Source organism: Danio rerio, chromosome 21 (genome assembly GCF_052040795.2).
Source record: "Danio rerio strain M-AB ecotype USA chromosome 21, GRCz13ab, whole genome shotgun sequence".
In the NCBI taxonomy this organism is placed as follows: Eukaryota; Metazoa; Chordata; class Actinopteri; order Cypriniformes; family Danionidae; genus Danio; species Danio rerio.
The window spans coordinates 49817501-49839664 of record NC_141041.1 but is presented as its reverse complement, the minus strand read 5'-3'; the positions used below and the strand labels follow the sequence as shown (position 1 = coordinate 49839664).

The 22164-nt window shown below is 39.1% G+C and overlaps 2 protein-coding genes across 4 annotated transcripts in view; one reads left to right on the top strand and one right to left on the bottom strand.

The window, feature by feature from the left end:
- The window catches only part of gpr34l (G protein-coupled receptor 34 like), a 224102-nt gene that overhangs the window by 70458 nt on the left and 131480 nt on the right, over positions 1–22164 (bottom strand). The window lies entirely within an intron of this gene.
- The window catches only part of gabrb4 (gamma-aminobutyric acid type A receptor subunit beta4), a 115738-nt gene continuing 94034 nt past the window's right edge, over positions 461–22164 (top strand). For both annotated transcript variants that reach the window (XM_087301939.1, XM_087301938.1), the window contains exons 1-2: positions 461–1674; positions 6393–6487. In XM_087301939.1, the coding sequence (XP_087158065.1) occupies positions 1595–1674; positions 6393–6487 (175 nt within the window). In that variant the 5' untranslated portion in view covers positions 461–1594. The remainder of the gene's footprint in view (positions 1675–6392; positions 6488–22164) is intronic.

Here is a 22164-nt window from a genome sequence, read left to right as displayed (position 1 = left end):
CATCAAGGAGCCCGCTGGGGGCCGAGGATGCCCACATCTCCAGCAAATGCAACGGAGAAGGTTGCCATTGAAACACCACTGCTCTGCATCACTGCTAGCATGGTTGCCTAGCAACTAGACAGCAGATGCCTGCATCCCTCATCTTCTGAGTGAAAATACATAGAGGGAGAGAGGGAGAGAGAGGGGGGGAAAGCACACCTCTCATCCGTAATATGCACAATCATTATTTTTGTGATTTAATTTGATCCTTAATCTCGATCTGATATCCACATCACTTGCATTTACTAGATCTATCGGAGTTAGTGTTTTGAGGGTGTGCGCGTGTGTATGCGTGTGTGTGTGTGTGTGCGCGTTTGAGCTGAAGAATGTGGCAAAGTGGGAGAAATGCATGAAAATGCGCCGGGAGACTCTCGCAGCATTTTAATAGGTTGCAGCGCGCGAGCCGACAAGTGCAGACATCATTCCTCCGCGAGACGAGCGCGTGGACAGACTGCCTTTCCTCTTTAGTTCGCTTTCGCTTTTTATTTTTTTCCCCCTCAACAAGCACCGGCATTTTACTCCGCGCGTTCAAGAGGGGACCATGTCCTGCTCTCTCCTTTTGAAACCCGAGCGCGTCCGTCGGATGCTTTGCTTCCACTCTTGATTATTATTATTTCTCTCTCTCTCTCGGTTCCTGGAGGTGCTCTTGCAATTGAAGTGTGTCATAATTTGCTCCGAACAAGAGATGGGGGATTCAATCGAGAGATAAAGAGGGGGCTTTTCCAGCAAACCAACAGCCAAATTGGACATTTACACGCGTTTTATTGAGATACGAACACACGTCGTGCGCCTTTTTTCCCTTTTTTTATGATTTTATCTTGTGTTTCCTACGAGGTTGTAGTGTAGTCTACGAGCTCTGACGTCTGCATCAGATATTCTCTGCTGCATTTCTTTAAATGTGCATCTTTTCTCCCTAGTGACTTTGAGAGGAACATCTCGACCATCAGCAGCAGGGGTTGCAGATTTCTGATTTTGCTTCACCTCCAACCTCTATAGCTGAGTTGGATTAAATACAAATATCTGATACTGTGGAGCAACCCCCCTCTTTGAAGGAGCATCATGGCTTGTCCGCAGCTTTGGACCTGGAAGCTGCGACGACAGGTGTAGAACAAGACTGACCCTCATCCATCTTTTTTTTTTTTATTTATTTTATTTTCATCATCATTATTTTTCCTCCATGGTTTGGTCGATGAAGACTTCCCAGCACTTTTTCCAGAAGTCCAGCTGAGAGAGATGTCTGATCTTCTGGTGTTGATCGAGGGGGTCTCTGACCTGCACGGATTTTCATAGCTGACGACAAAACAAGCTGGGACCCGCGTTTAATATTTTTATTTTTGGTTATTTTTTATTTATTTTTTATTTATTTTTTGTGGCTGTTGTTGCAGGGCCATCGCAAATGTGTGCACTGGTGCTTTGATTTCAAGTCATCCATTTGGCCTTTTCCCACTCCCATCACCCTTCTGTTGGATTCTTTTGATTTTTTTCTCCCCTTTTTTACATCAGTTTGGAGCACAGGCGGCTGGATTACTGAAACAGAATTAACGGATTTGTGGAAATGTTGGGTCCTCAAGAAGACAAATTATGTGGAATTGTTTCTGCTCTGGCGGCTTTGTCCTTTGTCTGCTTTGCACAAAGGTAAGAAAATTACAATATTGGTGTAAATCTGGCTGTTGGGTTAAATTAAGGAACCCGCAGATTTATAAAACCCGAAGAGACACACAGAATAATCACTAATAAGAGAACATCATATGTTTTTTTTATTTTTATTTATTTATTTCTATGTCCATTTTTACCTGGATAAACAGTCCAAGTGTGTGTGTGTGTGTGTGTGTGTGTGTGTGTGTGTGTGTGTGTGTGTGCGTGTGTGTGCAGTGTCTAATAGAGGGGGGGGGGGATCATATGTGTGAGAAACATGCTCATATCGATTCTGTGTATGCGCATATAGGCCTAATATTATCACTAATAATATCAAAACTATATATTCTTTTCCTTTACTATATGTTATTGTGTTTATCGCTTGTATACACAGCCTACATAAATATATAAAAAATAATTTTCGCATCATATTTAACAACAGATTAATCATTTAATTAATTATTGAAATAAATATGTACATATTCCTCACTTAGCATTTCAATTTAAGACCATTCTGGACTTCTTAATTAAAATCGGGTCAGTGTTTTGAATAATGTTGAGGCGACCCTCGCGTCTTCACACTACAGTCTGCTTTGCAGCCAATATATTGTGGATTCAACGATCCACTGAGTGAAATACTAATATACAAATGATCAATGCTTCTCTTCTGGTCCACCCCCACCCTTGGCACCGTGTCTCTGGCGTTATAAGAGATCCATCATCACTCAACCAATAAGAATAAAAACGACGACGCCTATTCAGTCAATAATGCTTAATGGCATGTGTTCACTGCTGATCACTGAGCTGCGACGTGGATTTGAAGTCTTTTCGTCTCATATATTTATTTTGCATCACATATTGTGTGCATCTGGAACACCTGTAAGACAAATGAGAGGGCTTATTAAATGGTGCTTTCACTCATCACGCTAAGGATTTCATTAAAAAGCGCTGAAATCTCTTTGAAATCAACGCTAGTTCTGGCCTGAAAGCCTTTGCCTTCCATTTTGGCGTTTTACTATTTTCATTTCAGTTCAGTGCGCATGGCTGTGGTGTGCTTATTTTATTTATTTATTTATTTATTTATTTATTTATTTATTTATTTATTTATTTATTTATTTATTCCTCCTTCAGATGCGTTAGCCACAATAAGCTTTTATTTGTCAATTATACACTGCGATTTTTGTCTTGATGGTAGTTCAGACATCTAAACATTGTTAAATCAAGAATCACTTACTAGAACCGTACAGAACTGTGTATTTTTGACACAAATGAGTCGAAAGTAAGAGTTTATTTATTAGAACAAGCCTCATATGCCAGTGGTGCAAGATAAATAATTATATTTTAAACAGAAAACAAGGTTTATTTATTTTCCCCATTGCCTGATGACTTAGCTTGTTAAAAAAAAAAAAAAACACTTAATTGTTGGCTTTCTTGGTTAAATATTTCATACGTGTACTAAAAAAAAGACCCAAAAAGAAAGACGCGATATACTCTTTTTCCTAAAATATGCTATTGAATATGCTTTTTCAAAACTTTATAGACCCTGAAACCCCACACTTAGAGCTTTAAACCCTCGTATTTAAATGGTGTGTATCTACAATATATATATATATATATATATATATATATATATATAACATAGTTTTTTTTTTTTGTTGCAATTTGTATGCAGCAATATGACAAACATTAAGACGCTTATTTAAAAAAAATTGAAAGATTATTTCTGAAAACAAAACAGTATTTACATAATTTCAGTTGTCTAGAAATTGTTTAATATGTAATTTATATATGTCTGAAATATGATAATAAATATGTTTTTTTTTTGCATTTTTGTTGTATAGAAAGTGCTTTCTTGATTTAATATTTTTTATAGATTTGTACCAAAAAAAATTTAAAATGTTTTTTTCCCTCTTTTTTATTTCAGTATACCACCAAAATAAGCTATTAAATATGTTTGTTTTTTTTTTTACTTCAGACCCCCATACTAATAGCTAGGGTTCCCCAGCACTTAAACCGTGTGTATCTACAGTATGTATACCCAGTTGAAGTCCCCCTGTTTATTTTTCCCCCAATTTATGTTTAACAGAGAGCAGATTTTTTTCAGCACATTTCTAAACATAATAGTTTTAATAACTCATTTCTAATAACTGATTTCTTTTCTCTTTGCCATGATGACAGCACACAATATTTGACTAGATATTTAGGCAAGTTAGGGTAATTAGGCAAGTTATTGTATAACGATGTTTTGTTCTGTAGACTTTTGAGAAAGTATATCTCAAATATGGCTTAAAGAGGCTAATAATTTTGTCCTTAAAATTGTTTAAAAAAAATGCTTTCATTCTAGCCGAAATAAAACAAATAAGACTCTCTCCAGAAGAAAAAATATTATCAGACATACTGTGAACATTCCCTTGCTCTGCTAAACATCATTTGAAAATTATTAAAAGAGTGGGAAAAAATTAAGGGGCGGGGGATGGGGGTTAATAATTCTGACTTAACTGTATTCCAAAATATGCTAGGTTTTTGCAACTTTATAGACCCTAAACCCACACATTTACACTGAAAAATGCTTTCATTCATCCAATAAAAAGGGTAATGGTTTCACATCTAAATAAGAGCACTTGAGCCATTGAGAAATAAATCATTTTCCTTAATATTTAGTCCATGAAAGTACAAAGCATATTGAGCTTCTGTTTAATATGCGTGCACTGAGTAACCTTTAAATTTTACATAACTGAGTTTTTCATCAAAAACAGTTATATTTTTAGGATTTTTAGAGATTCAACATTATTATAAGACATATTTTTTCCTCTTTTGTATTTTAATGTATCACCAAAATATTCTAATAAATAGTAATAAATAAATATTTTATGTTTATAAATAATTTATAAATAAATAGGATTTTTTGCAACTTTATAGACCCTGAAACCCTCACACTTTCAACTTGTGATCCCCAGTACTTAAACTGTGTCTATCTACAGTAAATGTGTTCATAAATAACATCAAACATTATTTTATGCATCAATAAGACACCCATTAAGTCTTCTATAAACCGAAAACAGTTGTGTTTGAATGAGCTGGCATTTTGTGCTTGACATTTTATGTATTTATTAATTATTATACGTGTGGCTTCAAAGACCCCAGACTTACAGTATAGAATATTTCACTCTCTTTCTGAACAACCATCTACTATAATCTATACATGTTCTTCTAAAATGTTGATGATGTAGAGGGAATATGTTACGTGCCGACTATAACTCCTTACAGTCCCAGGACCCCAAAGTAAAAAAATAAAGACTCGTACATTAAATATGAAATATTAAACTGACTGAACTGTTGAGCTCTGAACTTTTCATGCTAATCTTTGTGGCTAAATGTATATTTTAGCCAAATCTGAAAATGACGTCATCATTTAGTCAACATATCTGTAACCATTGACTTCCATAGTATTTGTTTTTGTTACTATGGAAGTCAATGGTTTCCAGTTTCTCACATTCTTTAAAGTATCTTCTTTTGTGTTTGACAGTATTTACTCACACTCATGCGATTCAAAAACCTTATGAGTTTCTTCATCTGAGTACATGCTCATTTTTTGGGGGTGAACTGCCCTTTTAAGGTTAGCTTTATCAACATGCATTTTTATTTTTTGTTGAAGAAGAAGAAGAAGTGTGAATAATTCAATGGCATAGATTTATGCTAATGATTATGTGGTGGTTGCATTGATCTAGAGAAGTTCAGCCAAACATTGAAGAACAGAAACAGAATCAACAAAGTTCACACTGACAATCTGTTTTTATTTTATTTAGAGGTTTCATTTAGTTTCTAATAACTAATATTATCAGAAAATTCCTCAATTAAGATGAGTAAAAGATTTTGTCTTGTTTCAGAAAAAAAGGGTCAAAATTAAGCTTTTTTTTTTTTACTTAAAACAAGACAAATAATCTGCCAATGGGGTAGAAGAAGTCAATTTGCTTTACGGTTATTTTGTTTACCCTCACTGGCCACTTTATTAGGTACACCTTACTGGTACCAGCTCGGACTCTCTTTTGCCTTCAGAACTGCCTTCATGGCATAGATTAAACAAGCTACTGGAAATATTCCTCAGAGATTGACATCTCCAATATTGACTTGATAGCATCACGCAGACCTGGTGACTGTGGAGGCCATTTAAGTACAGTGAACTCATTGTCACGTTCATGAAGCCAGTCTGGGATGATTGAGCTTTATGACATGGTGTGTTATCCTGCTGGAAGTAGCCATCAGAATATGGTTGCACTGTTGTCATAAAGGGATGGACATGGTCAGCAACAATACTCAGGTAGGCTGTGGCGTTGATGCTCAATTGGTACTAATGAACCCAAAGTGTGCCAAGAAAATCTCCCCCACACCATTACACCACCACCAGCAGCCTGAACCATTGATACAAGGCAGGATGGATTCATACTTTCATGTTGTCAATGGCAAATTCTGACCCGACCATGCGAATGTGGCAGCGGAATTCGAGACTTATTAGACTAGGAAACGTTTTACCAATCGTCTATTGTCCAATCTTGGTGAGCCTGGCCCTTTTCCTCTGGCATCAACAAGGCATTTGCACCCACAGAACTGCCGCTCACTGGATATTTTCTTTTTTCGGATTCTTGTAAATCCTAAAGATGGTTGTGTGTGAAAATCCCAGTATTTCAATGTAAAGTGCTGTTATTTCTCTCCTATTCCAGCTCCTCCACTGGAAGTACCGGAATATCTGTGGCCAAGACCACGGTGGACAAATTACTGAAGGGGTATGACATCCGTCTCCGGCCAGACTTTGGAGGTACACATCATCTTTTCTTTAAACATAGAGTAACCTTACTATCATTGTTTATCTGGAGTAAACAGTGACCGGAGTATACCGTCTTGCAGCATTTCTAAAGCATTGGATATCCGATCATAAAAGTCCTGCTTCTGAACGTTTTTCACGATGTGGTGCTTTTTGTTTTACGTTAAAGGTCTAGTGTGCTCCAAAACAGACACAAAATTTGCATGCAAAAGATAGAAAACTGATCTAAACATGTAAAGCTTGCAGTTTGTCACTTCCGCCTAAATGGATTAACGTTTTTTTTTTATGTAACCTCATACTTCAGTTACTCATCAAATCTTCCGACCAATCACATGCTCTCTAGTAACCGACATGCCCCGCCCCCTTCTTCTCATTAGCTTTTCATTTGATGCCTTTGAACTTAATCTCTCTCGCGGAGCTGTGGTAAAACTAAACACTATTAGGTATTTTTTATAAAGGGGAGGAGCTACTCTACGCCCCGCCCTCTTTATTTTTTAATTGAACTGAGATCAAACATCGAATAAAAGAAACGCATATTACAAAGAACTTTATGGGAAAATAAAAACGGTCTCATGTCAAGACTTTACATGAAGTGACAGTATGAAGGGAGAACATTTTCAAGAAATTTCTGAAACACCTCATGGTGTAATAACGCCAGTTTCAAGGTTAGGCACATTGTACAAAAATATATATGTGTTTATAAATTCTTCTTAAGGTATTTTATTCTTCTTTTATTAAGTCTCTTTTCAATTTTGCAGTAATACGCTGCTATAGCAATTTGAGAATGACAAGTAAAAACAGGCTACCAAAGATTTCGGGCACAATCTTTACAGCATTGGCCATGTGTATGAGGTACAAGTCATGCAGAGGGCTACGGCCATTTGAGCAGATGAGAACAACCTTCTTTATTCTAAGTTGTGTCTCCTGGTATTAAGCAGAAGGTCAGTGCTTAATTTGTGAACTGCGAAGTCCCGGAACAGATCGGGGTAACTGATCCCACATGATACCCGAGGATGTAGAGGTGTCACAGGGGTGGGGTGGGGTAGCAGGGCTGTGAATGGTGGAGGGGTGTCACAGACGTACTGTAAGTTAAGAGCCAGGCGGGGAGTGGGGTTTGGGGGTTGGTGGTGGTGTTGGTTATTGGTTGGAAAGTGAAAAGGGTTGGGGAGGCGTGGAAGTAAATGTAAACAGCGGACAAGAGAGGAGAGCGGCTGAGGAAGGGGGGTTGGTAAAATTAGGTGCCGGACCCGGCATGTTCTGGCACAAATTAAGCCCTGCAGAAGGTATACTATTTTCAGATGGGCTAGAACCAACAGATATTTGCATGCATTTGTTCCACCTGCAGTTGGGTTACTTAACAAGCTTCACGCTGTACTTGCTCATATACAGTTGAAGTCAGAATTATTAGCCCCCCTCCGAATTTTATTTTCTTTTTTAAATATTTTCCAAATGATGTTTAACAGAGGAAGGAAATGTTCACAGTATGTCTGATAATATTTTTTCTTCTGGAAAAAGTCTTATTTGATTTATTTCGGCTAGAATTAAAGCAGCTTTTAATTTTTTAAACACCATTTTAAGGTCAAAATTAAAATTAAAAAGCTATTTTTTTCACTTGTCTACAGAGCAAACCATCGTTACATAATAACTTGCCTAATTACTCTAGCCTGCCTAGTTAACCTAGTTAATCCTTTAAATGTCACATTAAGCTGAATACTAGTGTCTCGATTAATATCTAGTGTAATATTATGTACAATATTAGACAATAATTCAGCTGTATATTGGATATTCCTGTTCCTGAACATGTTTTAATTGGTAATTTTTAATTAATATTTCACTTGATCCTGACTGATTTCATAGTTTACTGCTATTTCTATATTTGTGTTGATCTGTGTTGGGTGTTGCTGCTAACCAAATTGCCCCTCGGGGACAATCCAATCCAATCTAGTTATTAAAACTGTAAGGCAACTTGCTGCAGAGCTTTTTAAGTTGGCTCACAGTGGGTTAAAAGTTGAGTCAACTCATAAAAGCCTTAGGCTGCTTTCACCCCTGTGAATCGATTCAGTTGTCCTGAAACAGGGATTAAAATTGTTACATTGTTGCTCTTTGCGCTTGGAGCGGTTCGCTTTCACACGGCAACGTTTCTAAACGGACCAAAAGAGCTAAAACAAGTCACGTGTGAGTAAACTCTCCTCACCTTGGTCAGAGTTTCATGGTTTATTTTGAGAGTCCCGCTGAGCTGTCAGGGGGTTGGTAGTGGTTTGGTGGTGTTTGACTGGGTATGTGCGACGTGTCTGAACAGCGAGGATGGATGCGGTGGGGAGGGTGCGCGACGTGTTTGAGGACCGGAAGGGAGACGCTTGATTACCGGGAGATTATCACTCGTTGGCGGGCATCCTGGAGTCTCTGTGTATTTGCGGGAGACTCACGCAACTTCCGGGAGACTTGGGATGTCTGGAATGAACTCCCGCCCTACTCATAATTCTCTCTTCATATAGCCGTATGCCTATTACATATCTATAATACACTGTGATAAAACCGGGCTGGGATCGTTTGCTTTCTTACCACAATCAATCCGCTCCAGAGTTTGTTTCAATTAAGCCGAGACCCCCTCATTCAAGCGTGTTCGGAGCGATTGTTTAGGCTTGGATCTGAGTGCGATGGGGTATATGCTGATACACTTCCGGTGACCTGTTATCGTGAATTTTTTTAAATTTTTATACTGCTCCTTTAACGGCATCGATGTTGTAATGTAATTCAAATACAATCAGTTAAACAGACTTTGGCATCCATTTAGTTGCTCAAGCGTAAAACAAGACAAAAAGCCGTGTTCTCGCACGCGACCGTCAGAATCGGCAGGCTAGCGCAGAAGCTCCATTGAATATACTGGGGTAAAATAAATGCTTATTATAAAGACATGAAAAATTGTCATTTAATGCAGTGCCTCCTGGACAATCTGAGACCCACTTTATATCGGATATCATTTAGCTAGTGGAGATCGCTGATTTTGAAAGAAAACAGATCTTAAACGCGCCGATTTCGCATTGGCATACAATTTGCTGGAAATGATTAACCCAGGTTACTGGCAAATTAAAAGTCCTATTAGCATGCTTCAGCGTATACTGTATTGATGAATTCACTTTTGCACAATGGATCGCAAAGTGAGGGCAAATGAGAACAAAAGTCTGCGTATGAAAGCACCCTTACAATACTGTTAGCTTAAATCAAACCCAGGCTCATTGTGGAAATGTAGCCCCGCGGATGTTTCTGGAGACCGCGGAATACGTCCCGGCGGGTACGTACAGCTGCAGTTTTTGCAGATCCACGAGAGGCCGCTGTTGTTTTTTGCACCTCAGACGCCTCTTGTGAGTACGGTTCGCGACCGCGCTGTTTTCGCGTGAACCCACCAGAGGCCGCTGTCCGACTGACCGGATGATTGACTGCGCGACTGGCCAATCGGCCGACCCGCCCTCCTTCTTCCCTGAACCCAACCAATTTTACCGATCGACCCGCCCGCCCGCTCGCTTCCCTAAACCCGAACAACAGTTTACAAAAGCCTTCCAAAAAAATAAAAGCCCTGACTTTTTTTTTTCTACCGCGTTTTCGGATTTCACCGCGTTCTCACCCTGTTATGAAACTCGTTTCCTTAATTTTTGGGATTCTGTTTTTGTCTTACCTGATTGCTGGAACCGCTCTTCCCCGGACTCGAAACCGGTCGCCGTGGTCAACTCCTCTCTGCATCTCGAGCCTGCCAACGTACACGGTGAGCTGAGTGGATAAACGGGTTGCAGCTGGGAAGCCCTCCACAAGGAGGTAAGGCAAGCGCGAAAGGGAACAGCGTCACACCGCCCCGCAGCGTTCGCTTGAAAAAAATAAATGCAGCCGTACGTACCCCTCGGGACGTATTCTGCTGTCTCCAGAAACATCCGCGGGACTACGTTTTCAGAATGAGCTTGGGTTGCTTAAATCCCTGTTTATCTGGAGTAAAAGGTGACAGGAGTATATAGTCTTACAACTTCTTTCTGCGCTGGACATCAGATCATAAATGCGTCTGAATGTTTTCATTATTTTGGGTTTATTTGTGTTATTTCAAAGTCCTTAGTCACACTTTACAATGAGGTTTCATCAGTAAATGTATTTAATAACACAGATTAAGTATGAACGATACTTGTACAGCATTTATTAACATTTACTAATGCATTAAACTTAACTTGAGTCAAGTGTAAGGTGACACGGTGGCACAGTGGGTAGCACGATCGCCTCACAGCAAGAAGGACACTGGTTCGAGCCTCGGTCGGGCAAGTCGGCATTTCTGTGTGGAGTTTGCATGTTCTCCCCGTGTTGGTGTGGGTTTCCCCCACAAGTCCAAAGACATGTGGTACAGGTGAATTGGGTAAGCTAAAATGGCGTAGTGTATGTATGTGAATGAGTGTGTGTGGGTGTTTCCCAGTAATGGGTTGCGGCTGGAAGGGCATCCACTGTGTAAAACATATGCTGGATAAGTTGGTGGTTCATTCCGCTGTGGCAGCCCCTGATTACTAAAGGGACTAAGCCGTAAAGAAAATAAATGAATGAATGAGTCAAGAGCAGTTCTTGGGTTTAAAATTGAGTCAACTGTTTGTTATTTCCAGCGCAGTGTTGAGAGAAAACCAGAGGCTTTTTGAGATGGAAAGGCACTTTGAGCTTTTACTTCTTGTCTTTTTTTTTTTTTGACCGCTCCTTTTCCCTATGAGAAGTAGTGTGTGTTGGTTGAGTTCTTACAAAAGCTGAGCACGCAGTTTCAGGTCGCAGCTCACGGTCCATATTTCTGCACACGTTCACATTGTTGAAGGACAACGCAATGCTTTCTGAAGCACAAAGTCTGGGAAAATGTTGTTTCACAAGTTAGCTTGTCCGGCTATTCATCACCAGCCTGCTGTTTGTCCCCTGATATTGTAAAGAAGCTGCAATAGAAGTCTGTCCTACCTACCTACCTACCTACATGTCTGTCTGTCTGTCTGTCTGTCCTTCTATCTATCTATCTATCTATCTATCTATCTATCTATCTATCTATCTATCTATCTATCTATCTATCTATCTATCTATCTATCTATCTATCTATCTATCTATCTATCTATCTATCTATCTATCTATCTATCTATTAATTCATCCATCCATCCATCCATCCATCCATCCATAAATTAATTCATCCATCTAATAAACCATCAATATCCATTTATTAATCCATCTATCTAAGCTATCCATCCATCCATCCATCCATCCATTAATTCATCCATCATTCAATCCATCTAGATGCATTAATGTCAATGGATTTCCATGCTCATTTTGATTAATTCCATCCATCCATCCATCCATTAATTCGTCCATCTATTAATCCATCAAATAATCCATCCAAGCTATCCATCCATCCATCCATCCATCAATCCTTCTATTAATTCATCCATCATTCAATCCATCTAGATGCATTTTTGTCAATGGATTCCCATGCTCATTTTGATTGATTCCATCCATCCATGCATCCATCCAGGTGCATTTATGTCTATAGGATTCCATCATCATTCCACCCATCCATTTATCTATTAATTAATATTAACTACTAATTTTTCCATCCATCTAATACCCCAGCCATCCATCCATCCATCCATCCATCCATCCATCCTAATGCATTTTTATCAATGGATTTTCATAATCTAATGCACATTTTTAAGTATCACATGAGGAGCAAGTGCTGGAAATGGCAAAAGGACACATAAGGTGGTATTGTACTTCATGTGAAGGGTTTATGTAAATCATGAGGGATGGATATATATATATATATATATATATATATATATATATATATATATATATATATATATATATATATATATATATATATATATATATATATATATGAGCTTCTTTGTCAAATAAACACATGACGTAGCAAACATGGCACCCACGTGACAAATCAGATGTCTCCATTATGCTTGCCTTTTTTACTGTTGGTTGCAAGTATAGTCAGCTTTTCCCAATTCACTATTGGGATTTATCTTTTATCTTTTTTGCAAACTTTTAAAAGATTAGCTTGACATTTAAATTTTACTATTCATCAGATATACTATATCAATAAAAACATCAGAAAACATATCCTAATCGATTTTTGTTTTTTATCTTAAAGGTATTTTAGTTTTTATATTTTTATGAAGCCTGTACACATTTAGGGTACAACGGTTGTTCATTTGGGCAATTTTGACCCACCAGCTATAAAAACATGTGGTAACACTTTATTTTGATGGTTCATTTGAGTATTAGACTGTCTGCTTAATATCTCTTGATACTGCTTCTAAACAGATATTTAACTGACTATAAGAAACTTTGCAAGTGCATGTCAACTTACACTAACCCCAACCCCAACCTAACACTCTACTTATAGTGAGAATTAGTTGCATGTGGATGCAATCCAACTTAAATTCAACAAACGGACCATCAAAATAAAGTGGGACCAACCATTTTTACTCCACTCACAAAACTACTGGCGCACACACACGACAATAAGAATTTGCTGCTGTTATGAACTTTTATGAATATTATTTTGATAAAAAACCCTTACACGCATGCAGATACTTTTAGCATTATAAAGCACATCCTTTACTGCAGTCAGAAGCAAGTGCTGTCCAGTGCACACTACTGAAAGGCACAATGATGAGGGAAAATCCAAATATTCACAGAAACTGTGATGAACATGAGCTTCTTTATTCATGCTAAATGGATTGAAACTAAATTGATCTGCTTTATTTTTGAGGTTTAGTGAAGATGGCTCATTTTTGACCCAAAGGCAGAATTATAAGACAACACAAAGGGTTAAAATGCATGCATGCTTTACAATTTTTGGATTTACTGGCAGAAATGATTTGTTCCGTATAGAAGTTTGAGTTGTGTTATTGCAGTGTTTATAGATACACTGACCAATTCATCCAATCAAGAATATTTTCTTCGATATAATCCATCAGTTATGAGTAATTCGGTGTGCGGTGATGGCTTCAACACTGATGTGAGGTCAGTAGGCTCGTATGCAGGTCAGGGAACTGTAGTCTATCACATCCTGATAATTCCATCATCAGTCAGAGCCCGAGTCTCCTGACACAACTGCTGACCAACTACAGCTTTAGAGCGCCGTGCATTTTAATTGAACCCAGACTGCAGAGAGAGAGAGAGAGAGAGAGAGAGAAAGAGAGAGAAATATTTTTTTTTACAATGGAAGTCTATGGGACAGTTGCTAGGGTGCTGTAAGTGGTTGCTAGGGTGTGGCTAGTAAGTTAAAAGGTCATCAGTGATTGGCAGATTGGTAGTCTGAGTTAAATGAACGTAACCTTAAGTCTGCATGACAGTCTGGCAGAAAGTTATGATATTCTCAAGCCACCATAACTGTGAACTATTGAATAATATGATACATTATCGGCTGGCTCAGTTGGCGTTTCTGTGTGGAGTTTGCATGTTCTCCCTGTGTTTGCGTTGTTTTCCTCCGGGTGCTCCGGTTTCCCCCACAGTCCAATGACATGCAGTACAGGGGAATTGGGTAGGCTAAATTGTTCGTAGTGTATGAGTGTGAATGAGTGTGTATGGATGTTTCCCAGAGATGGGTTGCGGCTGGAAGGGCATCCGCTGCGTAAAAAAACGTGCTGGATAAGTTGGAGGTTCATTCCGCTGTGGCGACCCCGGATTAAAAGGGACTAAGCCGATATGTAATATTATAATATAATAATAGCAATACATTCGTAACATTTGTCATGCCATTAAAGCAACTATTGAATTGAATCGAATCAAATCCAATCGAATTGAATCAAATCGAATCGAATTGAATCAAATTGAATTGAATTGAATTAAGAGAGAGAGAGAGAGAGAGAGAGAATTTTCAATACACCTTTAACACAATTCTCAAAAAAATCACACATTCAACATTTACACACAACCAAGCGATAAACTCCAAATTTCCCTCTCAAACTTTGCATAGAAACCATTTCATTCATGCCTTTATTCATTTTCCTTCAGCTCAGCCCCTGATTTTACCACAGCAGAATGAACCGCCAACTACTGTGGCATACGTTTTACACAACGGATGCCCTAGAACCTCTTTATAGCTCAGAATTGTTTCAAAAACATAAGGGGCTCTATTTTAACGATCCAGGCACAAAGTCTAAAGCATATGGTGCAAAAGCATTAAGGGCGTGTCTGAATCCATTTTTGCTATTTTAAGAACAGAAAAATGCGCCCGGCTCATGGTCTAACAGGGTTGTGCTTATTCTCTTAATGACTTATGAGTGTGTTTTGAGTATAACATCGCTCCATGGTGCATTTGCTATTTACATGGCGACTTTGCAGGTGTAAAAACTGATCACTTCACTAGCGAGAAAACAGTTAAACAGAGCATCTGCAGTGCGAGGATAAAGAACGAGCCTCCTCCATTCAGCCTCTTTACTTTCTCTTTACTTTTACTCTTTACTCCTTTACTTTACTTTGGTGGAGTGAGGAAACAGTGGAAACTCACTCCACTGAACACATCCATTAGCCCACATATTAAAGAGCCCATATTATACATGAAATAAGGTCATATCTTGGTTGTAAGGGTCTCCAACAACAGTCTAATATGCATGCAAGGTCAAAAAACACTTTCATGGTCTTATAATCTGCATTTATTTTTACCTAATTATCCCAGCGACTCCTGTATGAATCGTCCAGTGATTCATTTGTTCCCAAACCCCTCCTTAGCGCGAAGCTAATCTGCGCTGATTGGACCGATGACAGTCTGTCGCGATTGGTCGACTGCCTTCAGTCAGAGAGGGAAATGGCCAATAGCTAATCAGCAATTTAAAAAGTAATCACAGTTCATACACGCTCGATAGTGTAGGCGTGGACTTTAGCTGCCACACTATGGCCAGTGGATAGTGCCACGGATAACCGAACGAAGGAGACAGTCGTGTACTCGCCATACCACACACACACAAAAACACACACACACCTCCGGATGACAACGCTCCCGCTTCAGCCCGCACCCGCCAGGTTTTAGCCTGAGAACCCGCTCCGTTTTCTGCCCGCCGCGCCCGGTCCCGCTAGAGCGGAGAACACAACCAAATATCACCCAGTATACAGTCCAGACAGTCCAGAGAGCTCTCTCTAGCGCTCATTTCTCTCTCTCTCTCTCTCTCTCTCTCTCTCTCTCCCTCTCCCTCTCCCTCTCCCTCTCCCTCTCTCTCTCTCTCTCTCTCTCTCTCTCTCTCTCTCTCTCTCCCCGCGCCAGATTTCTGCGGCGCGGGAATACATTTCCGAATAAATCGCGGGAGCAGAACTCTAGCACGGAGCTCCATAAACAAACAGCACGCGTCGCGTTTTTAACGTGACTTTGCACGCGATAAGATAATATATCCAGTTAACCTGATACAGTACACGCGGTTACAAGTAACAAATCACAACTAAATACATTTGCAAGCTAGAGTAAACGAGGCAACAACTTTAACCGCACGTACTTACACTTGAGAAATGTAGGAAGAAACCCATCCTGACGTCTATCAGTTACTCTTTACTGATCCTTCCTTTAACAAACTCAGATGAAGTATTCTTTGTAGCATGTAGCTTCCAGAAGTTTCCAACTGCTTGGTTATAATGCTGAGGTTTCATCTCTGGGTAGAGACTCAATATATCCATCTGCAGTGTGACTTCAATCGACCGGCATGTTTGTGTGCGTGTGTTTGTGGGTGTGCGTGTGTTTGTGGGTGTGTGTGTGTGTGTGTGTCTGGGTTACTGCGTCAGAGGGCGGGGCCTCAGGTTTGAAATCTCCCGGGTTTGCGCGTGCACGTGAAAAACTTTGTTTCGTTCGTACGTCATGGCGAAACACCTAATGAGTCGGTATCAAGGCGACTCGTTTGAAGCACTATGATTCGACTCTTTTATAGATGAATCAACAGTTTTAAACACTGTATTCTTACAGATTTAAGCCTTAGCTGGATACTTCACTTCACTTAGAGCTGTGTTACACACTACATGGAGGGGAATTTTCAAAAACCCATAATATGGGCTCTTTAAATTTGGTTTGTTAAGCACAAAGATTTGTTTCTAAACAATTTCTAAATTCAGTTCTGATCTCCAGCAAAGGTATAAATGAACAACAATAACAAAGTGTGGTCAGAAAACTGAGTTATACCCAAACACACGTCCTGTTCTTACGCCCCATATGCTGATGCAAACTGACACAAATGAATTTGCTGTTTAAACAACGTGGCGCTAAATGTGAAAATTAGGGTTACGCTTGACTGAAAATAGCAACAAATCACCCCAAACACATTTTGTGCCTTATAGCGCCAGGTGTATGATAGGACCCAATGTCTCCAATAGCTTTATAGTACTCGTAATAAATTAAGATTTGAGGTTTTACCAAATTAAAAAAGACTGCAAGCAGCAACTTAAATATAGTTAAATGTTTACTTTGCTGGTTTGAAAATTGCCCTTTTTCGCTTTAGTAACCGCCAGTGAAAATTACATTTCCATGTGTACTTCACACACACACAAAAAAAGCCTCACCAAAACAATTGAATAAATTATTTAAGACCTGAAAAAATGAGAGAGAGACTTTATACCTCTTTGATTTACATTCAAATCTCGAAAAGCAAAGTACAATTATTATGAAAACGTCACAAAACTATTCACACATTTTTGCACGATTTGCTAATCCCCCAAAGATGGTCGGGTTTATGGGTGGTGTTTGGCGTTTAAAAAATCATCCATTTTCATACTACTGAACTTGTATTATGAATTCATACAAATTAACCACTGAACTATCTAAATATAATCAAATTTCCTCATGAGATCAGGCTGAACATCATACATCATCAATCGAATTGTAGCATGTATTCTTCACATAGTGTACATACGGCTAATTCACACACCATTTCAGTTCAAATTCAAGTCGATTCCCTGTGAGTCGAGAAACTTTATATGCAGTTCTAATCCTGGATTTAAACAAGGCAATAAAAATGTCCATCTTCCATCTTTTAAAATATTTATATATACAATTACCTTATTAAAAATGAAACTCAGGTTTCAAATTATTCAATTTAGAAAGAGAGAGAGAGAGAAAACTAGTCAGAAACATTATTAAAACCATCTGAAGGAATGCACAGTTGTGTATTGTATTTGATTTTACTGTATTTATATCATGTGATCTGCAATTGGCAATTGTTTTTTTTTTTAGCTCTCATAGATTGAATCGAATTAAACTGAATTGGGAGAAAGAGAGTAAATATATATATATATATATATATATATATATATATATATATATATATATATATATATACAGAGAGAGAGAGAGAGAGGGAGAGGAAGAGAAAGAGAGAGAGAAGAAAGAGGCCAGTTTGGTGGACGGAAAACCAGGCCGCTCTAAAAGAGCTTCATCTCTCTGGCCGGCTGGAGGGATGGCCGCGGGGTTTGGTCGTGGTGTGTTTGTGTGCGTGTGTGTGCGTGCAACTCTGAAGTGGCACAACACCACACGAAGGAGAAGCCTACTTACACATGCAAGCATATAAAAATTCACACACACACACACACACACACACACACACACACACACACACACACACACACACACACACACACACACACACACACACACAAAGACCAAAATAGTGCACGCAAATGAAATGCTTTAATGTAAACGAGTGCACAAAATAAGAGAAGAACGATAAAAAATGTATTATTTCAGAAACACTTGTAATCCGGCTATGCAGATCACAACGAGATTTTAAGGTTTGTCAGATTTTTCCCTGGCAGTGACGTCGCAACCTAAACATCAGCATCATTAGCTCAGAAAAATCTGTCAGAAGCTGTGCTGTCGGATGTTGTTCTGTTGTATCTGTGCTGCAGTGTTCCCAGCAGGCACAAGACATCAACATGACGTCAGATTGACGTTGTACCCCATCATGGGCACGTTGCGTTTTGTTTGGTAATTAAAATTGGGTTGACGTCAGAACCCAACATCAGGCTGACGACAATGTCCAAGTTAAGCATATGGACTTGTCATTTAAACAATGTGGCGCAAATTGTGAAAACTAGGGTTACGCTGGACTGAAAATAGCAACAAACCGCGCAAAACACGTCTTGCGCCTTATTGCGGCAGGTGTATGACACGGCCCACAGTCTCCAATAGCTTTATAGCAATGGTAATCAATTAAGATTTGAGGTTTCACCGAATTAAAAAAGACTGTTTGTAAGCAGCCGCTTAAATTTAGTTCAGTGTTTACTTTCCTGGTTTTGGAAATTGACATTTTCGCCTGACCCAAAAGAAAATGTAATAACCGCCAATGAAATTTACATTTCCATGTGTACTTCACACAACAAAATCTCACCAAAACAATTAAATAAATTATTTAAGACCTGAAAAAATGAGAGAGAGACTTTATACCTCTTTGATTTACATTCAAATCTGTCAGAAGCTGTGCTGCTGGATGTTGTTCTGTTGTATCTGTGCTGCAGTGTTCCCAGCAGGCGCAAGACATCAACATGATGTCAGATTGATGTAGTACCCCGTCATGGGGAAGTTGCGTTTTGTTTGGTAATTAAAATCGGGTTGATGTTAGAACCCAACATCAGGATGATGACAATGTCCAAGTGACGAAAATGGATTTGCTATTTAAGCGATGTGGTGCAAAATGTGAAAATTAGAATTGCGCTGGACTGAAAATAGCAAAAAATCACGCCAAACACGTCTTGCGCCTTATTGCGGCAGGTGTATGACACGGCCCACAGTCTCCAATAGCTTTATAGCAATGGTAATCAATTAAGAATTGAGGTTTTACCGAATTAAAAAAGACTGTTTGTAAGCAGCCGCTTAAATTTAGTTCAGTGTTTACTTTCCTGGTTTTGGAAATTGACATTTTCGCCTGACCCAAAAGAAAATGTAATAAGCGCCAATGAAATTTACATTTCCATGTGTACTTCACACACACACACAAAAAAAAAATCTCACCAAAACAATTAAATAAATTATTTAAGACCTGAAAAAATGAGAGAGAGACTTTATACCTCTTTCATTTACATTGAAATCTGTCAGAAGCTGTGCTGCTGGATGTTGTTCTGTTGTATCTGTGCTGCAGTGTTCCCAACAGGCGCAGGACATCAACATGATGTCAGATTGATGTAGTACCCCGTCATGGGCATGTTGCGTTTTGTTTGGTAATTAAAATCGGGTTGATGTTAGAACCCAACATCAGGATGATGACAATGTCCAAGTGACGCAAATGGATTTGCTATTTAAGCGATGTGGTGCAAAATGTGAAAATTAGAATTGCGCTGGACTGAAAATAGCAAAAAATCACGCCAAACACGTCTTGCGCCTTATTACGGCAGGTGTATGACACAGCCCACAGTCTCCAATAGCTTTATAGCAATGGTAATCAATTAAGATTTGAGGTTTAACAGAATTAAAAAAGACTGTTTGTAAGCAGCCGCTTAAATTTAGTTCAGTGTTTACTTTCCTGGTTTTGGAAATTGACATTTTCGCCTGACCCAAAAGAAAATGTAATAAGCGCCAATGAAATTTACATTTCCATGTGTACTTCACACAACAAAATCTCACCAAAACAATTAAATAAATTATTTAAGACCTGAAAAAATGAGAGACTTTATACCTCTTTGATTTACATTCGTGTTGCCAGCAGGCACAAGACATCAACATGACGTCAGATTGACGTTGTACCCCGTCATGGGCACGTTGCGTTTTGTTTGGTAATTGAAATCGGGTTGACGTCAGAACCCAACATCAGGATGACAACAATGTCCAACGTCCAACCAAAAATCCACCAAATATCAACGTCTAATAATGTTACAGCTTGATGATGTGTGGACGTAACCACTATGACGTCTATCAGATGTTAGATTTTGGTTGCCGTACCTGACGAATAAATCAATATGACGTTGGTTTAAGATGTTGGCTCAATGTTGGATATTAATATTATTATTTATTCATTTTCTTTTCAGCTTAGTCCCTTTATCAATCTGGGTTCGCCACAGTAGAATGAACCGCCAACTTATCCATGATATGTTTCACGCAGTGGATGCCTTTCCATCCACAACCCATCTCTGGGAGACATCCACACACACTCATTCACACTCGCGTACTTAGTTCACCTGTACCGCATGTCTTTAGACTGTGGGGGAAACCGGAGCACCCGGAGGAAACCCACGCCAACACAGGGGAGAACATGCAAACTCCACACAGAAACACAGAGATTCGAACCAGTGATCTTCTTGCTGTGAGGCGAAATTCTCTTGTCCACAGCGTCTGTGTATTGAAGTTTCTTATTGAAGCCAATGGAGTACACCACACATCGAAAAACAACATTTAAGGATTGTGGTAAACATTGACACTAAGAGGTCTTGACCAAACATCTGTGCGCGATACGTTTGTAGTGAGAATGTGTTGTTTTAGCCCAAACATCTTGTTATAGATCGCACCTTCTAGTTTGCTGACATAATCAATGCTGCGCCCTGCGAAAGGTGTTCATTTACAAAGTTTACATACTGATGCTATTTTGCAGACTTGGGGGCTTGATGTAACAAGAGCTTGTGCCGAGCCTCTAATGGTCTTAAAAATGTCAGGATACACTAAAGGCACGGGGGATCAATGAAAAGGTGGGATCAGTTATTTTTACAGTTATACGGATGACCTTATTGCATATGCAGGAGTAGGAGTTCTCCTTTCAGGGGAAAACTTAATGGAAGGAAAGTATTTAACCCAACACAACCCATATAAGTAAGCAACCAATGTATATTTAACTAATTATGATGTGGCGACTTCATTTAAAGCATTCATTTTGTAGTAATTGTGTAATAATTTTTTGTAACAATTAATTTATAACAATAATTGTGTTGTTGTTGTTTTTTGGTTGCTTTTCTGTTAAATTTACAACAGTCAATTTAAGTGAAGTTCATTTATAAACCAATCTCAAGAGGATCACGTGCTTATGATTGACCACGGCTGGTCCCACATTAGCTATCACATGATTTAGACCAGGGGTCACCAAACTTGTTCCTGGAGGGCCGGTGTCCTATAGATCTTAGCTCCAACCCTAATCAAACACACCTGAACGAACTAATTAAGGTCTTACTAGATATACTTTAAACATCCAGGCAGGTGTTCTGAAGCTAGTTGGAGCTAAACCCTGCAGGGACACCGGCCCTCCAGGACCGAGATTGGTGACCCCTGATTTAGACGAACCCAAACGCACAATGAATAAACAGATTTTCTCAACTCCATCTTCGTCTTGAAGAACTCCCCTACCCACCCCTACTCCTCCCCTTCTTTCATAGATTAATCCAGGATAGGGTGCAGGTCAGTGGTTAGCACTGTTGCCTCAGAGCAAGAAGGTTGCTGGTTCGAGTCCCGACTGGGCCAGTAGGCATTTCTATGCTGAGTTTGCATGTTGTCCCCAAGCTTGCGTGGGATTTCCCCGGGTACTCTGGTTTTCTCCCACAGTCCAAGTGAAATGAATAAACCAAATTGGCTCCGTATATGAGTGTTTAGTACTGAGAATTTTAAAAAAGGTACGGATTGAGATTGCATTGACTATTCTATTCAGTCAGATTTTCTTTCAACTTTGATTGATCGATTGGTTGGTTTGGGTTGCTTGGTTTTGGTTGATTGG